Genomic DNA, 20,213 nt, shown 5'->3' on the forward strand with positions numbered 1-20,213 from the left:
AAATTGAACTTTTTGTGAAACTTTCCACAACATGTTTGTTGTTGTGGAAAGTACAAAAATATAGTTTGATGGAACATTATTTTGTTATACCACTCTTGAAGTGATGCATTTGTACATTGACTGAGCATGACTAACATCGCTAATTGACAAGATAGTAAGTACAACTGTTGAACAGTATGTTCAACAGTTTTCTGAGATTGTCTGCATTTGATAAAAGTGAAAAAGAAGACAATTCATGAAGTTGCAGATGTATTTTATTCTACTAAACAACGAGGCATGCTTATAGAGACACTGATACTTATTCTACTGAACAATAAGGCATGCTTATAGAGACACTGATGCTGATACAGATGTATTTTATTCTACTGAACAATGAGGCATGCTTAGAGAGACACTGATGCTGATACAGATGTATTTTATTCTACTGAACAATGAGGCATGCTTATAGAGACACTGATGCTGATTAGGGGTGGGACGATATATCAATATCGTGATATATCGCGATACTTTCTCCCGCAATAAATAATCGATATACTGCCGGAAAAAAATCAATATTATTATTATTATTTTTTTTTGGTGATACGTTGTTTTTCCGACTGTATTTGTGTAATGATGATTTTGAACAGTTTGGTGCTATTTTATGTGTTTATGAATTGAATACAAGGAATATTGTGATACATCGTTGGTGAAATTTCATGCAATATATCGTGATATCACAAAATATCGAATATTGTGATATCATTTTTATCAAGGGCCTAATATCGCCACAGATATTGTATCGTGAGATACCCATATCGTCCCACCCCTAATGCTGATACAGATGTATTTTATTCTACTGAACAACGAGGCATGCAGGGAGACACTGATACAGATGTATTTTATTCTACAGAACAACGAGGCATGCTTAGGGAAACACTGATGCTGGGGCAACAGGTGTCTCAGAAAGGATTATTCATCAATGAGCTTCACTCTTCATCCTGGCCTTTCTGAAAAGGAAGATAATTCAAAGTATACATATTTAAAGATCACACCGGTGACATTACATAACAATGTCTATTCACAGCTTTAGCCATACTGTATATCGTACATAAACATTTATAATTTTCCCATTAATTCTCCAAAGTCGTCTGAACGTACCTGAATAGTTAAGTCAATATTGGCTGAAATCATTGTACGGTAATAAGTCATGGATATTTATTTTACGATGTTTAACCCTTATTTTTCACCCAGTGCCAATGCCTAAGCTGTAATCCTGGGCGCTACTCTCCTCTGCCAGCCTGGGGAGAGCCCCGAACTGAGCTCATGCTTCCTTCAACGCATGAGGAGTGAGCAAGCCGCTTCTTATCACCTGACAGGGGGGAGTGTCCCCGGTAGGACGTAGCTTCTTATCACCTGACGGGGGAGTTTCCCCGGTAGGACGTAGCTTCTTATCACCTGACAGGGGGGAGTGTCCCCGGTAGGACGTAGCTTCTTATCACCTGACAGGGGGGAGTTTCCCCGGTAGGACGTAGCTTCTTATCACCTGACAGGGGGGAGTGTCCCCGGTAGGACGTAGCTTCTTATCACCTGACAGGGGGGAGTGTCCCCGGTAGGACGTAGCGTGTGGAAGGAACACGTTATTCCCAGTTCCAGTTCCTTTTCCCCTCCATCAGGCGCCCCGGCTGACCAGGGGGAGGCAATATAGAGACCAGGATTACTGCATGTTTTTGTGAGGGTATTAACTACCCTAGGGGACACGGGGAGAACATGCAAACTCCACACAGAGTAGACCCTTTCTCCAACCCCACCTAGGGTATGGGCACTGATGACGCGGAGGAGAGGACACGCCCACAGCGTCCCCTGGCGGGAATTGAACCCAGGACCTTCTAACTGTGAGGAGACAGCGCTACCGACTGTGCCCCCGATGCACATTGAATGTTAAGATAACTTTGACAATACATAATTATATTTAGTGTGTTGGAATACCTGTGTCAATCAACATGAAGTGTCTTCATGTTGATTTGACATAGTGACATAGTGACATAGTGCCATAGTGACATAGTGACATAGTGCCATAGTGACATAGTGGCATAGTGCCATAGTGACATAGTGACATAGTGACATAGTGATAGTGACATAGTGACATAGTGATATAGTGACATAGTGACATAGTGTAATCAAATCACACTGACCTTGGATCCCACATCGCGGCTCTTGGCACGCAGCTTGTTGACTTGAGACTCAGCGATGTCAGCTCTCTCCTCGGCCTCGTCCAGCTCATGCTGCAGCTTACGGAACTTAGTCAGGTTGCCGTCGGCCTGCACCTCCTGTGGTGGAAAAAGTACTCAAATTGTTTACTGGATTATACCAGGGTCAGTCCACCCTTAGGCTTCCCATGTACAGTATAACGCACAAACTTTTTTTGTTGGTCTTTTTTTATTGCGCTTTTTTTTCTCTAAGCACCTTAGCGTCTATAAGTATATCATGCACAGTATACATACATTGCTGCTATGCTCAGGCACCTTAGTCCCATGGTTCTCAAAGTGGGGTCCGGGGACCCCCAGGGGTACTTGAGGGGGTTCCAGGGGGTACCCAGCTAAATGATGGATAGGAACCAAATGGACCCTTATGGGTCTGTAACTCTGAGAGTGTACAAATGGAACCAAATGGACCCTAACGGGTCCATTTGGTTCCATTTGTACACTCTCAAGAGTTAGATTAACATTGATTTTACAATGTGAATTGGGGTCCCAGAGATAGAAATGCCATTAAATGGGGGTCCGTAGGCCTAATGCATGTCAAACTGGGGGTCCTTGAGATTAAAATGGTTGAGAATCACTGCTAGAGAGCCGTAAAAAACCTTCTCTTATGGGGGTCCCTGGCTTATCTTTTCAAGTGGGGGTTCGCGAGGTAATAAGTGTCAATTAGGGGGTCCTTGACATGAAAAAGTTTGAGAACCACTGCCTTAGTCTGTCTCTTATCTCAGGTACTTTGTAAATATGTAGATAACTTGTTTTTTGGCTTCTATTGTTCTCTTGTTTGATCTCCTTCCCACTTAACCCCCTACCCCTCTTCTTCTTCTCTCTCTCCCCACTCTTCTTTCTACGGAATCTAACGTTGCGATGGGAATGATGTACAAAAACACATTTCACCCACTTTTTTACCTTGTAAACCTGTGATGTGACAATAAACCTGATTCTGATTCTGATTCTGATACTTAAGTAAAAGTATCAATACTGCTATGTGGAAATGCTCTGTTATGTAAAAGTCTGGAATTCTAAATTTACCTGAGTAAAAGTACAAAAGTATTGGCATCAAAATGTACTTGAAGTACCAAAAGTAAAAGTGTCCAGAATGTCCTGTCTAAAATGTGTTTGTCTAAAAAGGCTTTTGAAAATAGCAGATCTACAAGCTCACAACATGTCGCCATGAGACGCGTTGTGAGCTTGTAGATTACATAGGGCTGAAGTGGTTAATGTATGTTTTGTAATAATAATAAAAAACTGCAAAGTAACTAGTAACTAAAGTTTTCCAATAATTGTAGTGGAGTAAAAGTATAATATTTGCCTCTGAGATGTAGTGGAGTAGAAGTAAAAGTACTGAACGTTGGAAATACTCCAGTAAAGTAAAAAGTACCTCAAACTTCTACTTAAGTACAGTACTTGATTAAATGTACTTGGTTACTTTCCACCACTGTCAGTGCACAGGAGTACAGTTGTGTTGCTACCGAAGCGATACAAAAGCTAATTGAATGATTGAATGGGGTGAAAATATAAAGAAACAAAAATACAGTGCATAGAAATAACTATCTTTGCATAGTCAATTACTGCTCTGGGCGTGGGATACAGTACATGAAATTCTGCTGTTCACACAGTATGGGTAGTACTTACATTCTCTTCTGAAGCTCTCTTGTAGGATTTCAGCTTGAGCTGCAACTTGTCCACCAGATCTTGCAGGCGAGTCAAATTCTTGCGGTCTTCCTCAGTCTGAAAACAGAACATAAACAATACATTTTACATTTAAATGGTGATTCGTCAGACTGTCTCAGACTTTTTATCTTTGATCTAATTGGAATGATACCTGGTAAGTGAGCTCCTTGATACGTCTCTCATATTTCCGTATTCCCTTGATACAATCACTGGCCCTTTTCTGTTCTATCTCCACTTCACTTTCAAGTTCTTTTACCTGTAAGGTTGTGGGGAGACAGGTCGAATCAGAATCAGTTTTATTGTCACTTTCACAATACACACTAGGCATGCAGGGGAGCAAAATACCATTCTCCACAACTCATGGTTATTCACATTTAAAAACAATAGACACATTAAAAAGAGGCAAGGCCGTTAAACAAATAAAAAAGGAGAGAGAGCAGACAACGTTGGTAAAACAATAAGTGCTGATGCATTCAAAGTGCAATATAGATAAAGTGCTATTCATCCCTCAAGATGTTAGTTTTGGGGGCAATATGTGGCGAGCGTTCAGGGTTCTGATGGTTCGGGGGAAGAAGCTGTTGGATGACCTGATGGTGCTTCCCCCTAAGCTCTCCAACCGCCTACCAGATGGCAGGAGTTCAAAGAGATGGTGGGAAGGGTGGGAGGAGTCAGACATTATTTGTAACGAAGTAGCCTTCTCTTATATAGTTATGATATTATTTTCTAAATGAAAAACTCACCCTGGCCTCCAGCTTCTGCACCTGCTTCTTGCCTCCCTTCAAGGCGATCTGTTCAGCCTCATCCAGACGGTGCTGCAGGTCCTTGATGGTTTGTTCCATGTTCTTCTTCATGCGCTCCAGGTGAGCGCTGGTGTCCTGCTCCTTTTTCAGCTCCTCTGCCATCATGGCAGCGTCAGTGATGGCCTTCTTGGCCTTTTCTTCAGCGTTTCTGCACTCCTGCAACGCTTCATCCACCTCTGTCTGAAGCTGGGCCGTATCGGCCTCCAGCTTCTTCCTCTGGTTTATCAAGCTAATGTTCTGGTCAGAGATTAAATCATATTTGATCATGTATTTACGTCACAATAATTTAGGCTAATTTTGGTAACACGTATTCCTGTATACTATATAATATATATTATATATTAATGTATTGGCTACCTGTGAGTTCAGCAACTGGACCCTTTCACTGATATCCAGCAGCTCTTGCTCAGCAAGCTTGCGGGCTCTGTCAGTCTGTTCCACCAAGGATCTCAACTCCTCCAACTCTGCCTGCATGAGGTTGTTGCGTCTCTCAACGATGGCAATGTTCTCCTTCAGATCATCATTGGCACGAAGAGAATCATCAAGCTGCAGTTGAGCATCCTAAAAGATAAAAAAAAAGGAATAAGTATTTTAGGTGCTTTTGTACCAACAGAAAGTTTTTGTTTTGTTTCGCACTTGTACCTTTAGATGTGCTTGAACAGACTTGAGTTGTTTCTGAGCCTCAGCTGCCTGCCTGTTGGCCTGGCTGAGCTGGATCTCCATCTCATTGAGGTCTCCCTCCATCTTCTTCTTCAGGCGCATGGCTTCATTCCTGCTGCGAGTCTCTGACTCAAGAGAGCTTTGAAGAGTATCCACGATTCTCTGTTGGTTTCTCTTTGCCGTCTCCATCTCCTCATCCTTCTCTGCTAGCTTGCGCTCAATCTCAGCCTTCACCTGATTAAATTCAAGCTGTGCTCGAAGGTTCTTCCCTTCCTCATGCTCCAGTGTGGCCTAGCATGAGAAGAACAATGTGGTGTATAACAATTGCAGGTGGAATTATAACAAACTATAAGGTAAGTTCAAATGTCATCATAATGTACCTCTGCTTCCTCCAGAGCTGCTTGAATCTCACACTTTTCTTGCTCGAGCTGTTTTCGATTCTTCTCAAGCTCATGAATACTCTTTCCAGTCTGAGCAATTTGCTCAGTGAGGTCAACTATTTCCTCTGAGGATGAAGACAATAATTGTCATAATACAGTAATAGGACAATGATTTTAAAAGATGCTTCAATAGAACACATATCTCCTTACCCTGTAGATTCTTGTTCTCTCTCTTCAAAGTCTCCAGGTGGTCCAGACATTCTTCATAGGAGTTCTTCAGTTTGAAGAGATCAGTGCTCAGAGATCTTGACTCCTTTTGGGAGCTCTCCAGCTCTACTTGAGACTCCTCATACTTCTGCTTCCACTCTGCCAAGACCTGGAGGAAACAAGAACATGCGACTTTGTCTCCTTCTTTTTAATGGGAACTATTTACCTGCAGTGAAATAATAATGTCAACCTTGTCAAAGTTCCTTTGCTTCTTGTCCAGGGCAGCAGCAGCAGCATTAGATCTCTCCACGTCCACCATGAGATCTTCAATCTCATTCTGCAGTCTGTGTTTGGTCTTCTCCAGGGAAGAACATTTAGCATTAACAGCCTCTACAGCCTCCTCAGCATCCGTAAGACGCTGAGCCAGCTTCTTCCTGGATGGTGAAGAGTGTAGAGAAGTTCAAGGAAGATGTCTGTCTAAAAGGTGTGCCAACACACTAAATAACATATAAGGTTCGGTACTCACTTGGCTTCCTCCAGCTCTTCAGTCCTCTGGATGGCATCAGTCTCGTACTTGGATCTCCATTGAGCCACCTCAGAGTTAGCCTTGGACATGCCTCGCTGCAGTTCAGCTTTGGCCTCCTGCTCCTCTTCAAACTGTTCCCTCAGCAGGTCAGAGTCGTGGCGAGCAGACTGCAGTGCATGGGCTAATGCATTCTTGGCCTGAAATTTGAACAAAATTGAATCCACCTTATGTCATTCAATCTACTAATTATAACTAACTATTATAATTATGTATATGATTATTTGTTACTTTGACTTCTTCCTCCAGTTGTCTTTTAAGATCTTCAATCTGCTGACTGTAGGATAGTTTTCCTCTGGTGAGTTGAGACACCAGAGAGTCCTTTTCCTCAAGTTGGCGTGAAAGTTCACCTGATTAGACATGAATGTTAATTCAGTGCCTTTGAGTGACGTATTTTAATAGGCCCTTTATTAAAATCAATGCAGCATTTACCGTTCTCAGTTTGAAGCTTGGCTTTTTGCAAGGTGAAGTCATTGATGGAGCGCTGTCTCTCTTCAGCCTTTGTTTTATATTCATTCATCTGATCTTCCAGAGTCCTGCACATTTTCTCCGAGCTAGCCTGCAAATAAATATCTTCATGTCAAGTCAGATTAAGTGATTACTCATCACTTTGTTATCTAAGGTACATTTAATAGAACACTTACAAAAACTAGACAACTAGAAATACCGCATTGAGGTTGTATGCCTCCACCAACAAGTTGCTGTTTACGTGGTCGTCTGTCCAGACTCATATAGTAGATGTAGTACTAGTGAATTAAGACTTTGATGGAATTTAATGAACAAGTTTTGTGAGGTCACAGTGACCTTGACCTTGTCCTTTCACCAAGGTCGGGACGAACAGACAGACCTGGAAAACCTGGAAACACACTGTGATCCTCCGGCATGTGGCACCATACAAATGAAGCATTGCGCATACTGTATGCCGTTTAACCCAACATAAGCAGTGCACTATGTACCTTGGACTTAAGGATCTGCTCCATGCTAGAGACCACATCATCCAACTCCAGTCTGACCTCGCTCTTCTCCTTCTCCAGTTTCTGTTTGACCCGCTGCAGGTTGTCAATCTGCTCTCCCAGGTCAGCCACACTGTCAGCTTGTTTCTTCCTCAGGGTGGCAGTGGTGGCCTCGTGATGCAGAGTGGCCTCTTCAAGGTCTCTGCGGATCTTCTGGAACTCGGCCTCCCTCTTCTTGTTCATCTCAACCTGGGCAACCGTTGCTCCACCAGCCTCCTCCAGCCTCTCGCTGATCTCCTCCAGCTCTCTGCTCAAGTCAGATCTCTGCTTCTCTGCCTTTGCTCGAGCAGCTCGCTCTGCCTCAAGCTCCTCTTCTAGTTCCTCAATGCGGGCCTACAAGACACGGGTCAAATGCATCTTAATCAAGCTTCAATTGCAGGACATAATATTGTTATTCAACAAGTTGATTTAACTTTCATTACCTGCAACTCCTTCAATTTTTTCTGGAGTTGAGCACTCATTGCTTGTTCGTCTTCAATTTTTCCATTAAGTTGGCTGATTTCGAAATCTTTTCTGCGTATGGCAAAATGTTACAGTGCATTACACCTTGACAGCATACTTTTAAATCGTATTATACACTCACAAACTCATGTAGTGGTCATTACTTTTTCAGCCTCTCTTCTAGTTGCTGCTTGTCATTTTCCAGGTCCATTATACTCTCTTGACACAACTTTAAGTCTCCTTCAAACTTCCTCTTAGACCTCTCAAGATCCATACGAATCTTCTTCTCTTGCTCCAGGGACCCTTCGAGCTGTTGCAAGTGATATACTTAGTTAGAATTATTAAGTTATATATTTTCCATGAAGTTGGGCGCTCGGGTGGCGCAGTGGTAAAGTATCTGCCCACCACCGCGGAGGTTGTGGGTTCAAATCCACGTGGTGCATCCGGCTTTGTTGGGGCGTCTATTTGAACACAATTGCCCCCGTGTTCGGGGGAGGAAAGCCGGGCGGGGAGGAGGGTGTTCCTGCGCGTACTCTTACGGGCTGAGGGGGGCGGCACCTGTCAACATGGAGCGCTGGGCGGGAGGAGTAGGACGAAGGCTCTACGTCCTCCCGGTGGGGGCTCCTCACTTGCAGGTGAGTCAGTAGGGTACGACAGCAGTGACAACACAGACATGTGTGTGGGGATGCATAACGACTAAATTGGGGTGAAAAGGGGGTAAAAAAATATCAAATCTTACATCGTCCACTTGCTGTTCCAGCTTAGCTTTGGCCTTGGTCAGAGAGTTGACTTTGTCTTCCTCTGACTGCAGGTCATCCAGTGTCTGCTGGTGAGCCTCCTGTAAGGCCTTCTTCTCCTTGGTCAGCTTGGCGATGATTTCATCCAGAGAAGCCATTTCCTCAACCATATTCTTCACCTGTGGGGGGCAGGGATGTTGTGTTATTTATGATCTCATATAGTTCAGGCGCTATAGAATACCAAAGTGCTGATGTCACTCGTTCATCCCCTGGGGTCACAGAGGTTTTCCTCTATGGAGAATAACATCGGATCATTTTAAAATTGTCTCGTATAAGAATTCATTGTACAGGGTTAGGGCTGTATGTCCATAAATAAACAAACTGTCCCGGCGGTATTGTCAGGGAGGTGGCTTTGTATCGTTTACAGTAGTCAGTCACTCAAATGTGATATGTTTGGTCTGTTTCTGGCGAAAATATAGGAATGCGTAAATTACGTCAGACTTCGATGCTCTATTGCGAACATACAAATAGATTTTTTTGGTTAACACCTTGTTCTCGGTGGCATGCTTCTCTTTCTCCACTTTAGACAGAGTTAGTTCCAAGTCATCGAGATCCTTCTTCAACTCAGAACACTCATCCTCCAGTTTCCTCTTCTTCGCAGTCAGTTCTGCGTTGATCTCCTCCTCATCCTCCAACCTCTCTGAAAACTCTTTGGATTTAGCCTCCAGCTGAATCTTGCTCCTGATCAGGCCCTCACATCTCTCTTCAGCGTCACCAAGATTATCTTGCTCCTGTCATTGAAAACACGCAGGATAACGTACAAATGTGATGTAATGTGATTTATTTTCATTGTGGCCACGCATTCATTTAGAATATACATTTTTAACATACCGATTGGACTCTGAGCTGTAGGTCATTCTTCTCTTGGAGAAGAGTGACCGTTTTCTCTTCCAATTCCTTCTTTCGGGCTTCAGATTTTGCAAAGGCCTCTTTAAGTTTGGCAAACTCCGCCTTCAGGTTAGCCATTTCCTTCTCAGACTCCGCTGACTTCAACAGTGGCTTGATCTTGAAGTACATCCTCATCCATGGCCAATTCTTGACCACCATGAAGGCACGGATGTTCCACTGGATCACCAGCAGTGCTTCCCTGCAGAATAAAAACGGATTAAAAAACAAAATCTATATGTAAGTCATTAATGTCTGATTCACACAGCAGGAAAGATGTTTTGTTTTGGTTAGGGATGTAATGGTCAAAAAAAGAAGAGAAAAAACCTCAAGATTAGTTTTGTATTGTATCACAGTGTTGGGGTCATGGTGCGTTTGGCACCAATTGGCGTTTGGTACAATGGGTGAAAAAATACCATTACCAATTCTTAACAGTTTTCCTTATTTAATGCAATATATTTTCCTCTTAAACTTGAACTGCAACGTCTGACTAAAATAACAGATTATTTGTCATATTATAATATAAGTTATGAAGATAATATTTCAATATGGCCACAAATATTAGACAGTCAGTACACATGAGTGCTCCGAACTATGGGTGGCAATCTATACGGTATGGAGTTTTGATAGGAACTTGTGTTACACTCAGAATGGGGTTGAAACCCACGATTGTCATTGGTTGTTTACGTAAGTGTTACTTATGGTGTGAATGGCCATGACCCAGAGATGCCCACGAGTCTCTGAGCTCGAGTCCGAGTCGAGTTTCGAGTCTTTGGCCTCAAGTCCGAGTCAAGTCTCCAGTCTTTGAGGGTCGAGTCGAGTCTCAAGTCGCGTGTACTGTATGGCGACTCGAGTGCAAGTCTTTGACTCGAGTCCCCATCTCTGCAATGACTACTTGCCTGCGCTCAGCAGTCATGATGAAGTCAAGTCTTGCCATAAAACCGCGAGCTTTGGCCTGGATACCAGAGATAACTAGAGCCAGTCTGTCGTCTCGCATCTCCTCCAGCTGACCCAGCAGCCCAGCTTTAAAGAACACCTGAAAGACAGTTTTTTTTTACTTTACTGGAGCATTTCCAATGTTCAATACTTTTACTTCTACTCCACTACATCTCAGAGATAGTTACCAGTTACTTTGCAGATATACATTATTACGTTATTAAACAACGTAACCTAAGCGATTTGAAAATAGCAGATCTACGAGCTCACAACGTGTCGCATTGCGACGCGTTGAGCTTGTAAATCTGCTATTTTCAAACATTTTAGTACTTTTACTCAAGTACATTTTGAATTCTGGACTTTGAACAGAGTGCTTCTACATTCCACATGCTTAGCAAAATCTGTTCTATCAAACTATGAAATACTCACCTTGGTGTGTCCCAGTTTGTACTGGGTTTGATCAATTTCCTCCAGAGAACCTAAGAGTTTCTCCGCAGCCTTCTTGTTGTCAATGAACTGGCCGTCTGGGATTGCACTTGGGTTCAAAATGCGGTACCTTTGAGAAATAATAGAAACATTCAAGCAAAAGTACAATCGAATAGATTTTTTTCTTAAACATTGTTAAATGAGCAGTAGTTCTCTAATACCTACCTCTGTTTGAAATCTCCATAGAGGATCCTGTTGGGGAAGCCCTTCCTGCAGATCCTGATGCCTTCCAGTACACCGTTACAACGGAGCTGGTGCATCACCAGAGGATTCTCCATGATCCCAGGAGTCTTGGTCTCGTTGGGGATGAGGCAGCGCACAAAGTGAGGGTGAGTAGACCTCAGGTTAGTCATCAGCTTGTTCAGGTTCTCCTGTAGGTGAACCATCAGGGATACCAGTATTATTTGCCACTCTAACACATTCTTGGCATGTATTGAAATGTAAAGGCAATGTCCCAATCTGAGCTGTTTATACTATTGTGTTGCTCTGTAGATTAGTAGCTCCAAAATACATGTTTCTTCATTAGCTTATCTCAGTCTTATCTCAGTCTTCAACAGGGGGTCCGCGACCCCTAGGTCCTCCGAGTTACTCCAGGGGGTCCGCCAAAGCCAAAAAGCTTCCAAACCACAATTCTAACTATTCTACTTGATGATCAATGACCTTGGTTTGTTTACATTATCTCACCCTATGCAAAGCAGATACAGTTTGGAAGGAGGAACCTTTCTTCTTTCTTCCTCCAGAGTCTAGAACAATTTGAAAAGACAGCTGTATGAATCATTGCTTACTAATTCCATTTTGAAAAAACTGTTACTAGCCTAATAACCAGGGGTGCACATAACTTTTTAGGTCTGGTACGCAGAAGAGCACCTGGACATGTGACTTGGTGCGCATGGCGCCCGTCCCGTTTTGTCAACGGGGGGGGGGTTTGTCAACGGGGGGGAGGGGTCAGCACGGTGCCCACCGGACAGTTTTGTCAACGGGGGGGGGGGGGGGGGGGGCGAGAAAAAAAGGACGCTCTGCTTCTAAATTCCGCCGATTTTCGCCGTTTTTTTTCTCACGCTGTTAGATAAAGCCCCCAAGGTTGGTGCCCTGTGCTGCTGCGCTGATTTTATCCGCCAGATTGGGACGTTCACGGCATATTTTGCACCATTACTGTGCGTTCATCATCGGTGACGAGTGCCTCTAACAGCCGCTGCTGGCTGCGTGCACGCAGCGAGGCAATGCGAGGCGATGCGAGGCGACGCGAGTCATATCTCTACCCCTGTGCGTAATGGCTGTACATGGGGCCGACGGGTGCTTTAGAGTGATTGTGTGAGTGTGGCTTCAGGAAGTAAATTCCTAGCCTCGATCTCCAGGCTTTTATTTTTTAGTTTTGCTAAAAAATAAAAGCTTGGAAATTCCTGTCCCAGCTGTTGGTGCGCAAAAGCGCCTCGCGTCGCCTGATGTGGTGCGCATTTTTTATTTTGGGTGCGCATGCGCACCTGCGCACCAGTTATGTGCACCCCTGCTAATAACCTATATGAACCATATAGTGTGCTGCAAACAGCAGGGAATCCAGAAAGAATTGTAATATATTTGTGGCTACAGTATATTAAGGCTTATCAGTGGTAAATGGTGCATTTGCTGTATATAGTGCCCGTATTCAAAGGAAGCACTTTACAATGAGCATTACATTTACACACACACACTTCCACACACCGATGGCAGGGGAAATCATGACAGGCACCAACCTGCTCATCGGGAGCAGTTAGGGGTTCAGTCAGTGTCTTGCTCAAGGACACTTTGAGGCTCTAACCCAGGGGAGGCCGTGGATCAAACTGGGAACCTTCCGATTCCCAAGTGGCCACTCCCCCTCCTGAGCCACTGCCGCCCCACCATGAGAACAGAAATATTAGTGTGTTTTATTAATACATACCAGCGTCAGACCCTGCATAATCTACAAAGAGGAGGGATAGCAGTTTAAGATTCGACTTCTGGAAGAGTCCGACGACCGTCTCATTCAAAGGGTCTTTGTTCTTCACGAGCCAGCTGCTGATGTTATAATCCACGGTACCAGCGTAGTGAACCAGGGAGAAATGAGCCTCTGGTTTCCCTTTGATAAGCCTTGGCTTCTGAAAGTTGTTGGACTTCCCCAGGTGGTTGTCGTGTAGCTTAGCTTTGAAGGTGGCATCGCTGGCCTTGGGAAACATGCACTCCTCTTCAAGGATGGACATGATACCCATGGGCTGAGGAGAAGGAGATAATGTACTTTGAAGAAGAAATAACAACTTGCTAGATAGTCATATACCTTTTATTGATCCATGAACACAGTGTTTTTCAAGCTCTCACCTTTTCAATCAGGTCAATACAAGCCTGTAAGTCCATGCCAAAGTCAATGAAAGTCCATTCAATGCCTTCTTTCTTGTACTCCTCCTGCTCCAGCACAAACATGTGGTGGTTGAAAAACTGTTGCAGCTTCTCGTTGGTGAAGTTGATGCAGAGTTGCTCAAAGGTGTTCAACTGCAAAAGGACAAAATACAAAACATTAGCATAGATTTCCTTTACACGCTCACTAAGGTTTGTCTTAACTCAACGTGAAAATGACAGCTAATAACACAAAGTCCTTATTGTCAAGTTAGCATAACTCACATCAAAGATCTCAAACCCAGCAATGTCCAGTACACCAATGAAGTACTGACGGGCCTGCTTGGTGTCCAGGTTTTGGTTGATTCTCACCACCATCCACATGAACATTTTCTCATACACTGACTTAGACAGTGCACCGATTGCGTAGTTCACCTATAGCACGAAAGCCAAAAATATATGAAAATTACATTCATTTTAAGAACATCATTTGTCATTTAAAGGATACCACACAGTCTCTCATAAGGATAAGGATAATTCCTTTTAACAGGTTGTTCATGAAAGTCCTTGCGGTCTTGTTTCCAATGAGAACCTGTGAGCAAGGGGTTAAGAGTCTTGCTCAGGGACAAATTTCATTTCATCGACACATATGCTGGCCTGGCCGGGAATCGAACCTGGGGCAACCAAGGCCTCTGGCTCCCTAGGCGGGCTCACTAACCACTAAGGTATGGCCGCCCCTATTTCCCTGTAATTATCTCATAACATAAAATGTCCTTCCTATGGATCCTTAGCTATACGCACATGGACTGTGGTTTGTGGCTAAAGAGGCTTCAGTTCAAAAAGGTAGAGCCCGCACACCAAAGCAGGTCAAACATGTACTTCTTTATTACAAAAAGAACAAGTTTTGATCCGCTGTGGATCTTCCTCAGGTCATATCAATCCTCCTATTCCTTCTATCAATCCATTAAAGACAATTCATCCTTACCATTGTGCCAACTACCACTCTACATAATTATCTTGCATACAAAAAAAAAGGAAAAGTAGCAGAGACCAACCAAAGCTGAGTATACAGTAATTATTAAATATAACTTGTACCTGGTTAACATCCTGTCCCTTGGTGACCCACTCGTTTCCAACTTTCACCCTTGGGTGACAGAGACCCTTAATGAGGTCAGCAGAGTTCAGGCCCATCAGATACGCAACTTTGTCAGCATCTGAGGAAATTAATTTAAGGTAAATTATGTCATTCTAGAAAAAGTGCTCCACGGAGCACAGGTCTCCGCCAGGTCAGGTAGATTATTGTGGGCCAGGATGGAATATGAACAATCAGACGGATCAGTCTTGATCACTTGACTATAGAGATAATGTGTACCGATGTGTGTGATGTTTGGACAAAATCTGTAGTAGTAATAAATTATTTTTTTTTGCAAAAATCTGCCTCCTGGTGGCGCTATAATAGGGCAATGTTGAAAGGGTGGCATGTGTTCCTCAACGTAGAGCGAATGTGCGTGCAAAGTTTCACCACAAACGGACAATCATGATTTTGTCATCATATCGTCTCTGTCGGGTGGAAACCTCATATGTTCCAAAACTGTTACATATCAGGATTAAAAAAATATATATCAAAAGTATCAGATCTACAAGCTCAAAGCTCGAGCTTGTAGATCTGCTACTTTTTCTACTGCTGCTTTTTTGTGACGCTGTAGTACGATCAAGCAGGGCGTACATTTTACTAAAAAACACAAAAAGTTATAAAATGGAGATAAGAGGTTTCTGATGTACCATCTTACGCCTAGTTGTTTTGTTTCTTCACAACAGTCTCACCTTCAGTACCATCAGCTTCAGCCTGTTCTTCTCTCTGCTTCTGCTTGAACTTCATGTTCCCGTAGTGCATGATGGCCCCGGTCAGCTTGTAAATGCTGTTCTTCTCTTCTTGAGTGAAGCCCAGCACGTCAAAAGCATCCTAAATAAAAATGTTCAGGATCAAAAGGATCAGAAAGTCCGGTAGAATTTGTAGATAATTTATTGTTTGACTTTGAAAGGATTGAGAACATAAAGCTCACATCAGTGGCTTTCAGCTCGTCAGCGTCATTGATGGAGGCTACCGTCGTCTCTCCTTGGGAGATGAAGGAGTAGTCATAGGGGTTGTTGGTGATGAGCAGCATTTCTGAAGAGAAGTTGAAAAAGTACAAACAGATAGATAGTATGATATTAAAGCTACAGTAGATAGCTTGTAGCATAACGGATTATGAGCAGTGAATTGCATATTTCTTACCCAGAAGTTCAGGCTTTGCCTGAGACAAGATCTGGTAGAAAATGTGGTAATCTCTCTCAGCTCTGAGCTGATAAGTCACACGGGACTTCTCCAGAAGATCTAGAAGGACAATGTGTTGTTGTTATTGTGCCACATCTACTCAGAATATGGCCTGCTTAGAGTATCTGGCATATTGCTCAATCAGTGACTTCTTGTTTCAGCTTGTCTCTCTTGACATATCGATCATATTTGTTAAAGGAAACAGGGAATGCAAACCCAGCTTTGTCATAACCCCCATTGTTTGCATCAATAAATACGTAACTGTTGCTTCCGTTTACTTACAAGTCTCAATATCAGCCGAGGCCAGCTTTCCTCTGTTGTCGAAATGAATTCGGATGAATTTACCCTAGAGGGTGAACATCATACATTTTCTGGTTGATTATTACTTTTATTTCATGATGGCTATAATACATATAATACACCTGTGTCTCTATAATCGCCAAGATACACACAAATCTGGAGGAGTTGTCATTCCTGATGGTCTTGGCGTTACCGAAGGCCTCCAGCGCAGGGTTAGCCTGGATGATTTGATCCTCCAGGGTACCCTGTGTTTGAAACACTTGAATTAATGATATGCATATCCTTTGACAAATGTTCAACAACATTCTTTACTCTACAAACCTTTTTCTCAGCAGCTGCATCTTTTTTCCCACTTGGCACAGCAGCAATACTGGCAAAATATTGAATGACACGCTTGGTGTTGACAGTCTTTCCAGCACCAGATTCTCCACTGAAATAAACAATGATGACGTTAGGTTATTCTATACTGTATGTAATGGTATTTTTGCTGTGTAAATGTATTTGACTTACGTGATGAGGATGGACTGGTTTTCTCTGTCTGTAAGGAAAATTAATGTTAGAAATATGGGCAGTGAATAGTGCAGTGGTGGTATGGCTTAATGGACAAATGTAGGTTTTTATACCTGCCAGCATGTACTGATAGGCATTATCAGAGATGGAGAAGATGTGAGGAGGAGCTTCAGCCCTCTTCTTTCCTCTGTAAGCAACAACCACTTCTTGGTTGTAGACCGGCAGAAATTTGTAGGGGTTGACCGTCACACAGAACAGCCCAGAGTAGGTCTACGAGATAATGGGATGGAGTAGTGGATATAGCAATGAGTGTGTAACTTTGTTGAGTCATTGAAGGAGAATGGTAACGATGCTGTAGTCTTACATAGATCATCCATGCAGCATAACGCTCTTTGAGGTTAAACAGTTAAACAGAATGGTAATGATGCTGTAGTCTTACATAGATCATCCATGCAGCATAACGCTCTATGAGGTTAAACAGTTAAACAGAATGGTAATGATGCTGTAGTCTTACATAGATCATCCATGCAGCATAACGCTCTTTGAGGTTAAACAGTTAAACAGAATGGTAACGATGCTGTAGTCTTACATAGATCATCCATGCAGCATAACGCTCTATGAGGTTAAACAGTTAAACAGAATGGTAAGGATGCTGTAGTCTTACATAGATCATCCATGCAGCATAACGCTCTTTGAGGTTAAACAGTTAAACAGAATGGTAAGGATGCTGTAGTCTTACATAGATCATCCATGCAGCATAACGCTCTTTGAGGTTGAACAGCACAGCCGGCTCATGCAGGAAGGTGAACATCGCCATGTCTTCAATTTTATCAAACTTTGGCGGGTTCTGAGGATGGACATCGTCCTCTTTCACGGTCACGGTCTGTAAAAAAAAGATGGTTCATCCTTAGACATGAACTGATAAATCATCGGATCATAATCTATATATCCCCACCTCAAATAAAAAATAATTAAAAAGAATACCTTCCCGAACTCAGTATCAACAGTAACCATGTCACCGTCCCGACTGGCGATGGAGCCCTTGACGTACTCCACCTCAGGGTCAGGGACGAAGCATGCCTTCTTCATGTCAAAGGGTCGAGTCTGGGCCTCCAGGCGCTCTATGTCCGATTTCCTCAGATAAGAAGCAGCCGGCCCGAAGTCTCTCATGGCCGGATCACACATGGTTCACCCTGCATGAGATGACCCGTCCTTTTCAGCCATGTTACGTCATGCTCAGTAAAGGGCAGTTTGACTGATTAGGTTTGTCATGTGACAATTTAAAATTGATCATCCACTCCATGCATGTATTTATCTATTCTGTATTTCTCATCATTACGTTGATTAGACCCACATTAGTTTACTACATCTACTTCTAGTGCAGAGACACATACGGCCACAGATTGACTTGTATTTACTTACTACTTGTACATATGTATTATTGTTGGTCTTCAGCAGTCGTTACAGTCTTTATAATTGTTACAATATATTGTAACAATTATTAGGATTGTAACAAAAACGATGTTAGTGATTCAAAATTGCAAGTCCAACAGAATGAAATTATTCATGTGCATCAATGTGCTTTTGTGAAGCAAAGCTTAACAAACAGACTGGTATCTGCCTCTTTCAAGTAAAATAATAATCTCAGGTTTTTACCTGGGCTGTTGTATTCCTCAGGAGATCAGATTCTGTGCTGTAGCCATGTGAGCCATGCAGTCAAAGGGATTATAACATTACTTCATCACATTTAAACCACACATCAACATCAAAATAATAAATCAACTTCTCATCAAAACCTGTATCAACCCTTAAGACCTGGAACGCATATGTGTCACTTTAGATTTCTTTGGCTATTCAAAAATAGCAGATATACAAGCTCATAGCGCGACACCAAAATATATATATTTAAAAAAAAAAAATCTGCTAGGATTTAGAAAGCATTTTAAGAATCGAACTCAGGCCTTAAACGGTTAAAATGTACTATTTTTTTAACCATTTTTTTTATACCTGTAACCCTGCCATCTGACAACAACGTTCAATCGTAATCTGAATATACTGTACAACGATTAATTTGATTCATTATACTTTATTTAAGTGTTTTGCTTACCTTTGACTGTCAACCTGAATATGCCCAGTGAAGTGATGGAGCCAGTAGCCGACGGGCGGCCGTACATCCACTAATAAAGGATGTGAGTCAAACCAAATATGGGGATGATTATCAGAGAAATGGCATCTCGATCGCATAAAGCATCCTCCTAATTGGGCATGTCCCTCCTCTCTGCTATGTGACAGGGCAGATGAGAACACAGGACGGACAGAGCGAGGGGAAGGCAGTGTGTGTGTGTGTGTGTGTGTGTGTGTGTGTGTGTGTGTGTGTGTGTGTGTGTGTGTGTGTGTGTGTGTGTGTGTGTGTGTGTGTGTGTGTGTGTGTGTGTGTGTGTGTGTGTGTGTGTGTTGCGGGGGTTGCGGGCTGTGGTGGTGGTGGTGGGGGGGTGATAAAAAGATTACCAGCACTCACTTAAAATGCCTTTAGATCATTCAATTTAGTTCAGTCATGGACTGCAACCCATTTAGACCTGGAACCCCATAACGTAACAATACCTTTCAAGCCGGGAACCCCTTGTTGGGGTTCTTGTTGCTATGTATGTACAGTACATAGCAACATCATTTTTTGGTAATCTTTGAATAAATATTTGAAGTTTTTCAGAAAACTTAAGGTCAGGATTTAGAAGGTGTTTTTTTTTTTAAATCAGCCTCAGGTCTAAATGGGTTAACACAATAAAATAACCTAAAAAGGACTTTAAAGTGAGTTGTGTTTCTTTCTTGAGTCTCATTCTGAAGTGAGAACCCTGTAAGAGTACATTTGGTTGAGATGAGCGCTCTGCTCGCATTCCTTTGAAGTTACACATCAGGTCTATTACGCACCTGTAAAACCATGAGCCATGACAATGACTTTAAACTTTAAGGAATGCTTGACACATTTAAGGAACACATTGACACATTATTCCTATTTTGGGGGCACGTCATTATAAGTGAGAATGTACAGAAATCTCCATAAACAGCAGATCTACAAGATGTGTTGCATTGTGAGCTTTTTGACATGTGACATGCGGCGGTGGAAAAAGTACTCACATGTTTTAAAAGTAAAAGTATCAATACCGCAATGTAGACGTACTCTGTTGCAAGTAAAAGTCTGGAATTCAAAATGTACTTGAGTAAAAGTACACAAGTATTGGTATCAAAATGTACTTAAAGTACCAAAAGTAAAAGTACTGACATGTTTGAAAATAGACGATCTACAAGCTCACAACGCGCCGCGATGTGACACGTTGTGAGCTTGTAGATCTGCTATTTTCAAATAGCCTAGGTATAAAATAGGGCTAAAAGTGGTTAATGTATGTTTTATAATGTAATAATTTATATCTGCAAAGTAACTAGTAACTAGTTTTCAAATAATTGTAGTGGAGTAAAAAGTACAATAATTGCGTTGGAGATGTAGTGGAGTAGAAGTAAAGAAGCAAAGCTTTTAGTTAAAAATATACGCTTTTAAAAATACATATATACTGTATATATTCAGAGATTTGCACACGTTTTCACGATTTCAAACATAGCTGATATATCTGCTATTTTTGAATAGCCCAAAGTATAAA

General features: G+C 42.4%; 1 protein-coding gene across 1 annotated transcript; it reads right to left on the reverse strand.

The window, feature by feature from the left end:
* Window positions 1-965: 965 nt before the first annotated feature.
* On the reverse strand, window positions 966-18,235 carry LOC311046370 (myosin-7-like; the record flags this gene model as incomplete). Its single annotated transcript, XM_084058627.1, has 38 exons — window positions 18,220-18,235; window positions 17,548-17,756; window positions 17,303-17,446; window positions 16,677-16,833; window positions 16,564-16,591; window positions 16,375-16,483; window positions 16,206-16,298; window positions 16,036-16,099; window positions 15,715-15,813; window positions 15,503-15,606; window positions 15,264-15,402; window positions 14,535-14,653; window positions 13,725-13,874; window positions 13,425-13,595; window positions 13,012-13,321; window positions 11,781-11,839; window positions 11,262-11,467; window positions 11,040-11,166; window positions 10,574-10,710; window positions 9,621-9,876; window positions 9,278-9,520; window positions 8,732-8,908; window positions 8,157-8,302; window positions 7,974-8,064; window positions 7,495-7,884; window positions 6,971-7,097; window positions 6,770-6,888; window positions 6,482-6,678; window positions 6,206-6,389; window positions 5,959-6,124; window positions 5,749-5,873; window positions 5,351-5,659; window positions 5,066-5,269; window positions 4,649-4,945; window positions 4,060-4,164; window positions 3,870-3,965; window positions 2,172-2,306; window positions 966-986 (listed from the first exon to the last, which is right to left on the reverse strand). Exons 2-38 carry the CDS (start codon window positions 17,746-17,748, stop codon window positions 966-968), a joined length of 5,805 nt encoding a protein of 1,934 aa, XP_083914753.1. The 5' UTR covers window positions 17,749-17,756; window positions 18,220-18,235.
* Between the last annotated feature and the right edge of the window lie 1,978 nt (window positions 18,236-20,213).

This window comes from Gymnoscopelus microlampas (assembly GCF_963454915.1).
Source record: "Gymnoscopelus microlampas genome assembly, chromosome: 5".
Lineage (NCBI taxonomy): Eukaryota > Metazoa > Chordata > Actinopteri > Myctophiformes > Myctophidae > Gymnoscopelus > Gymnoscopelus microlampas.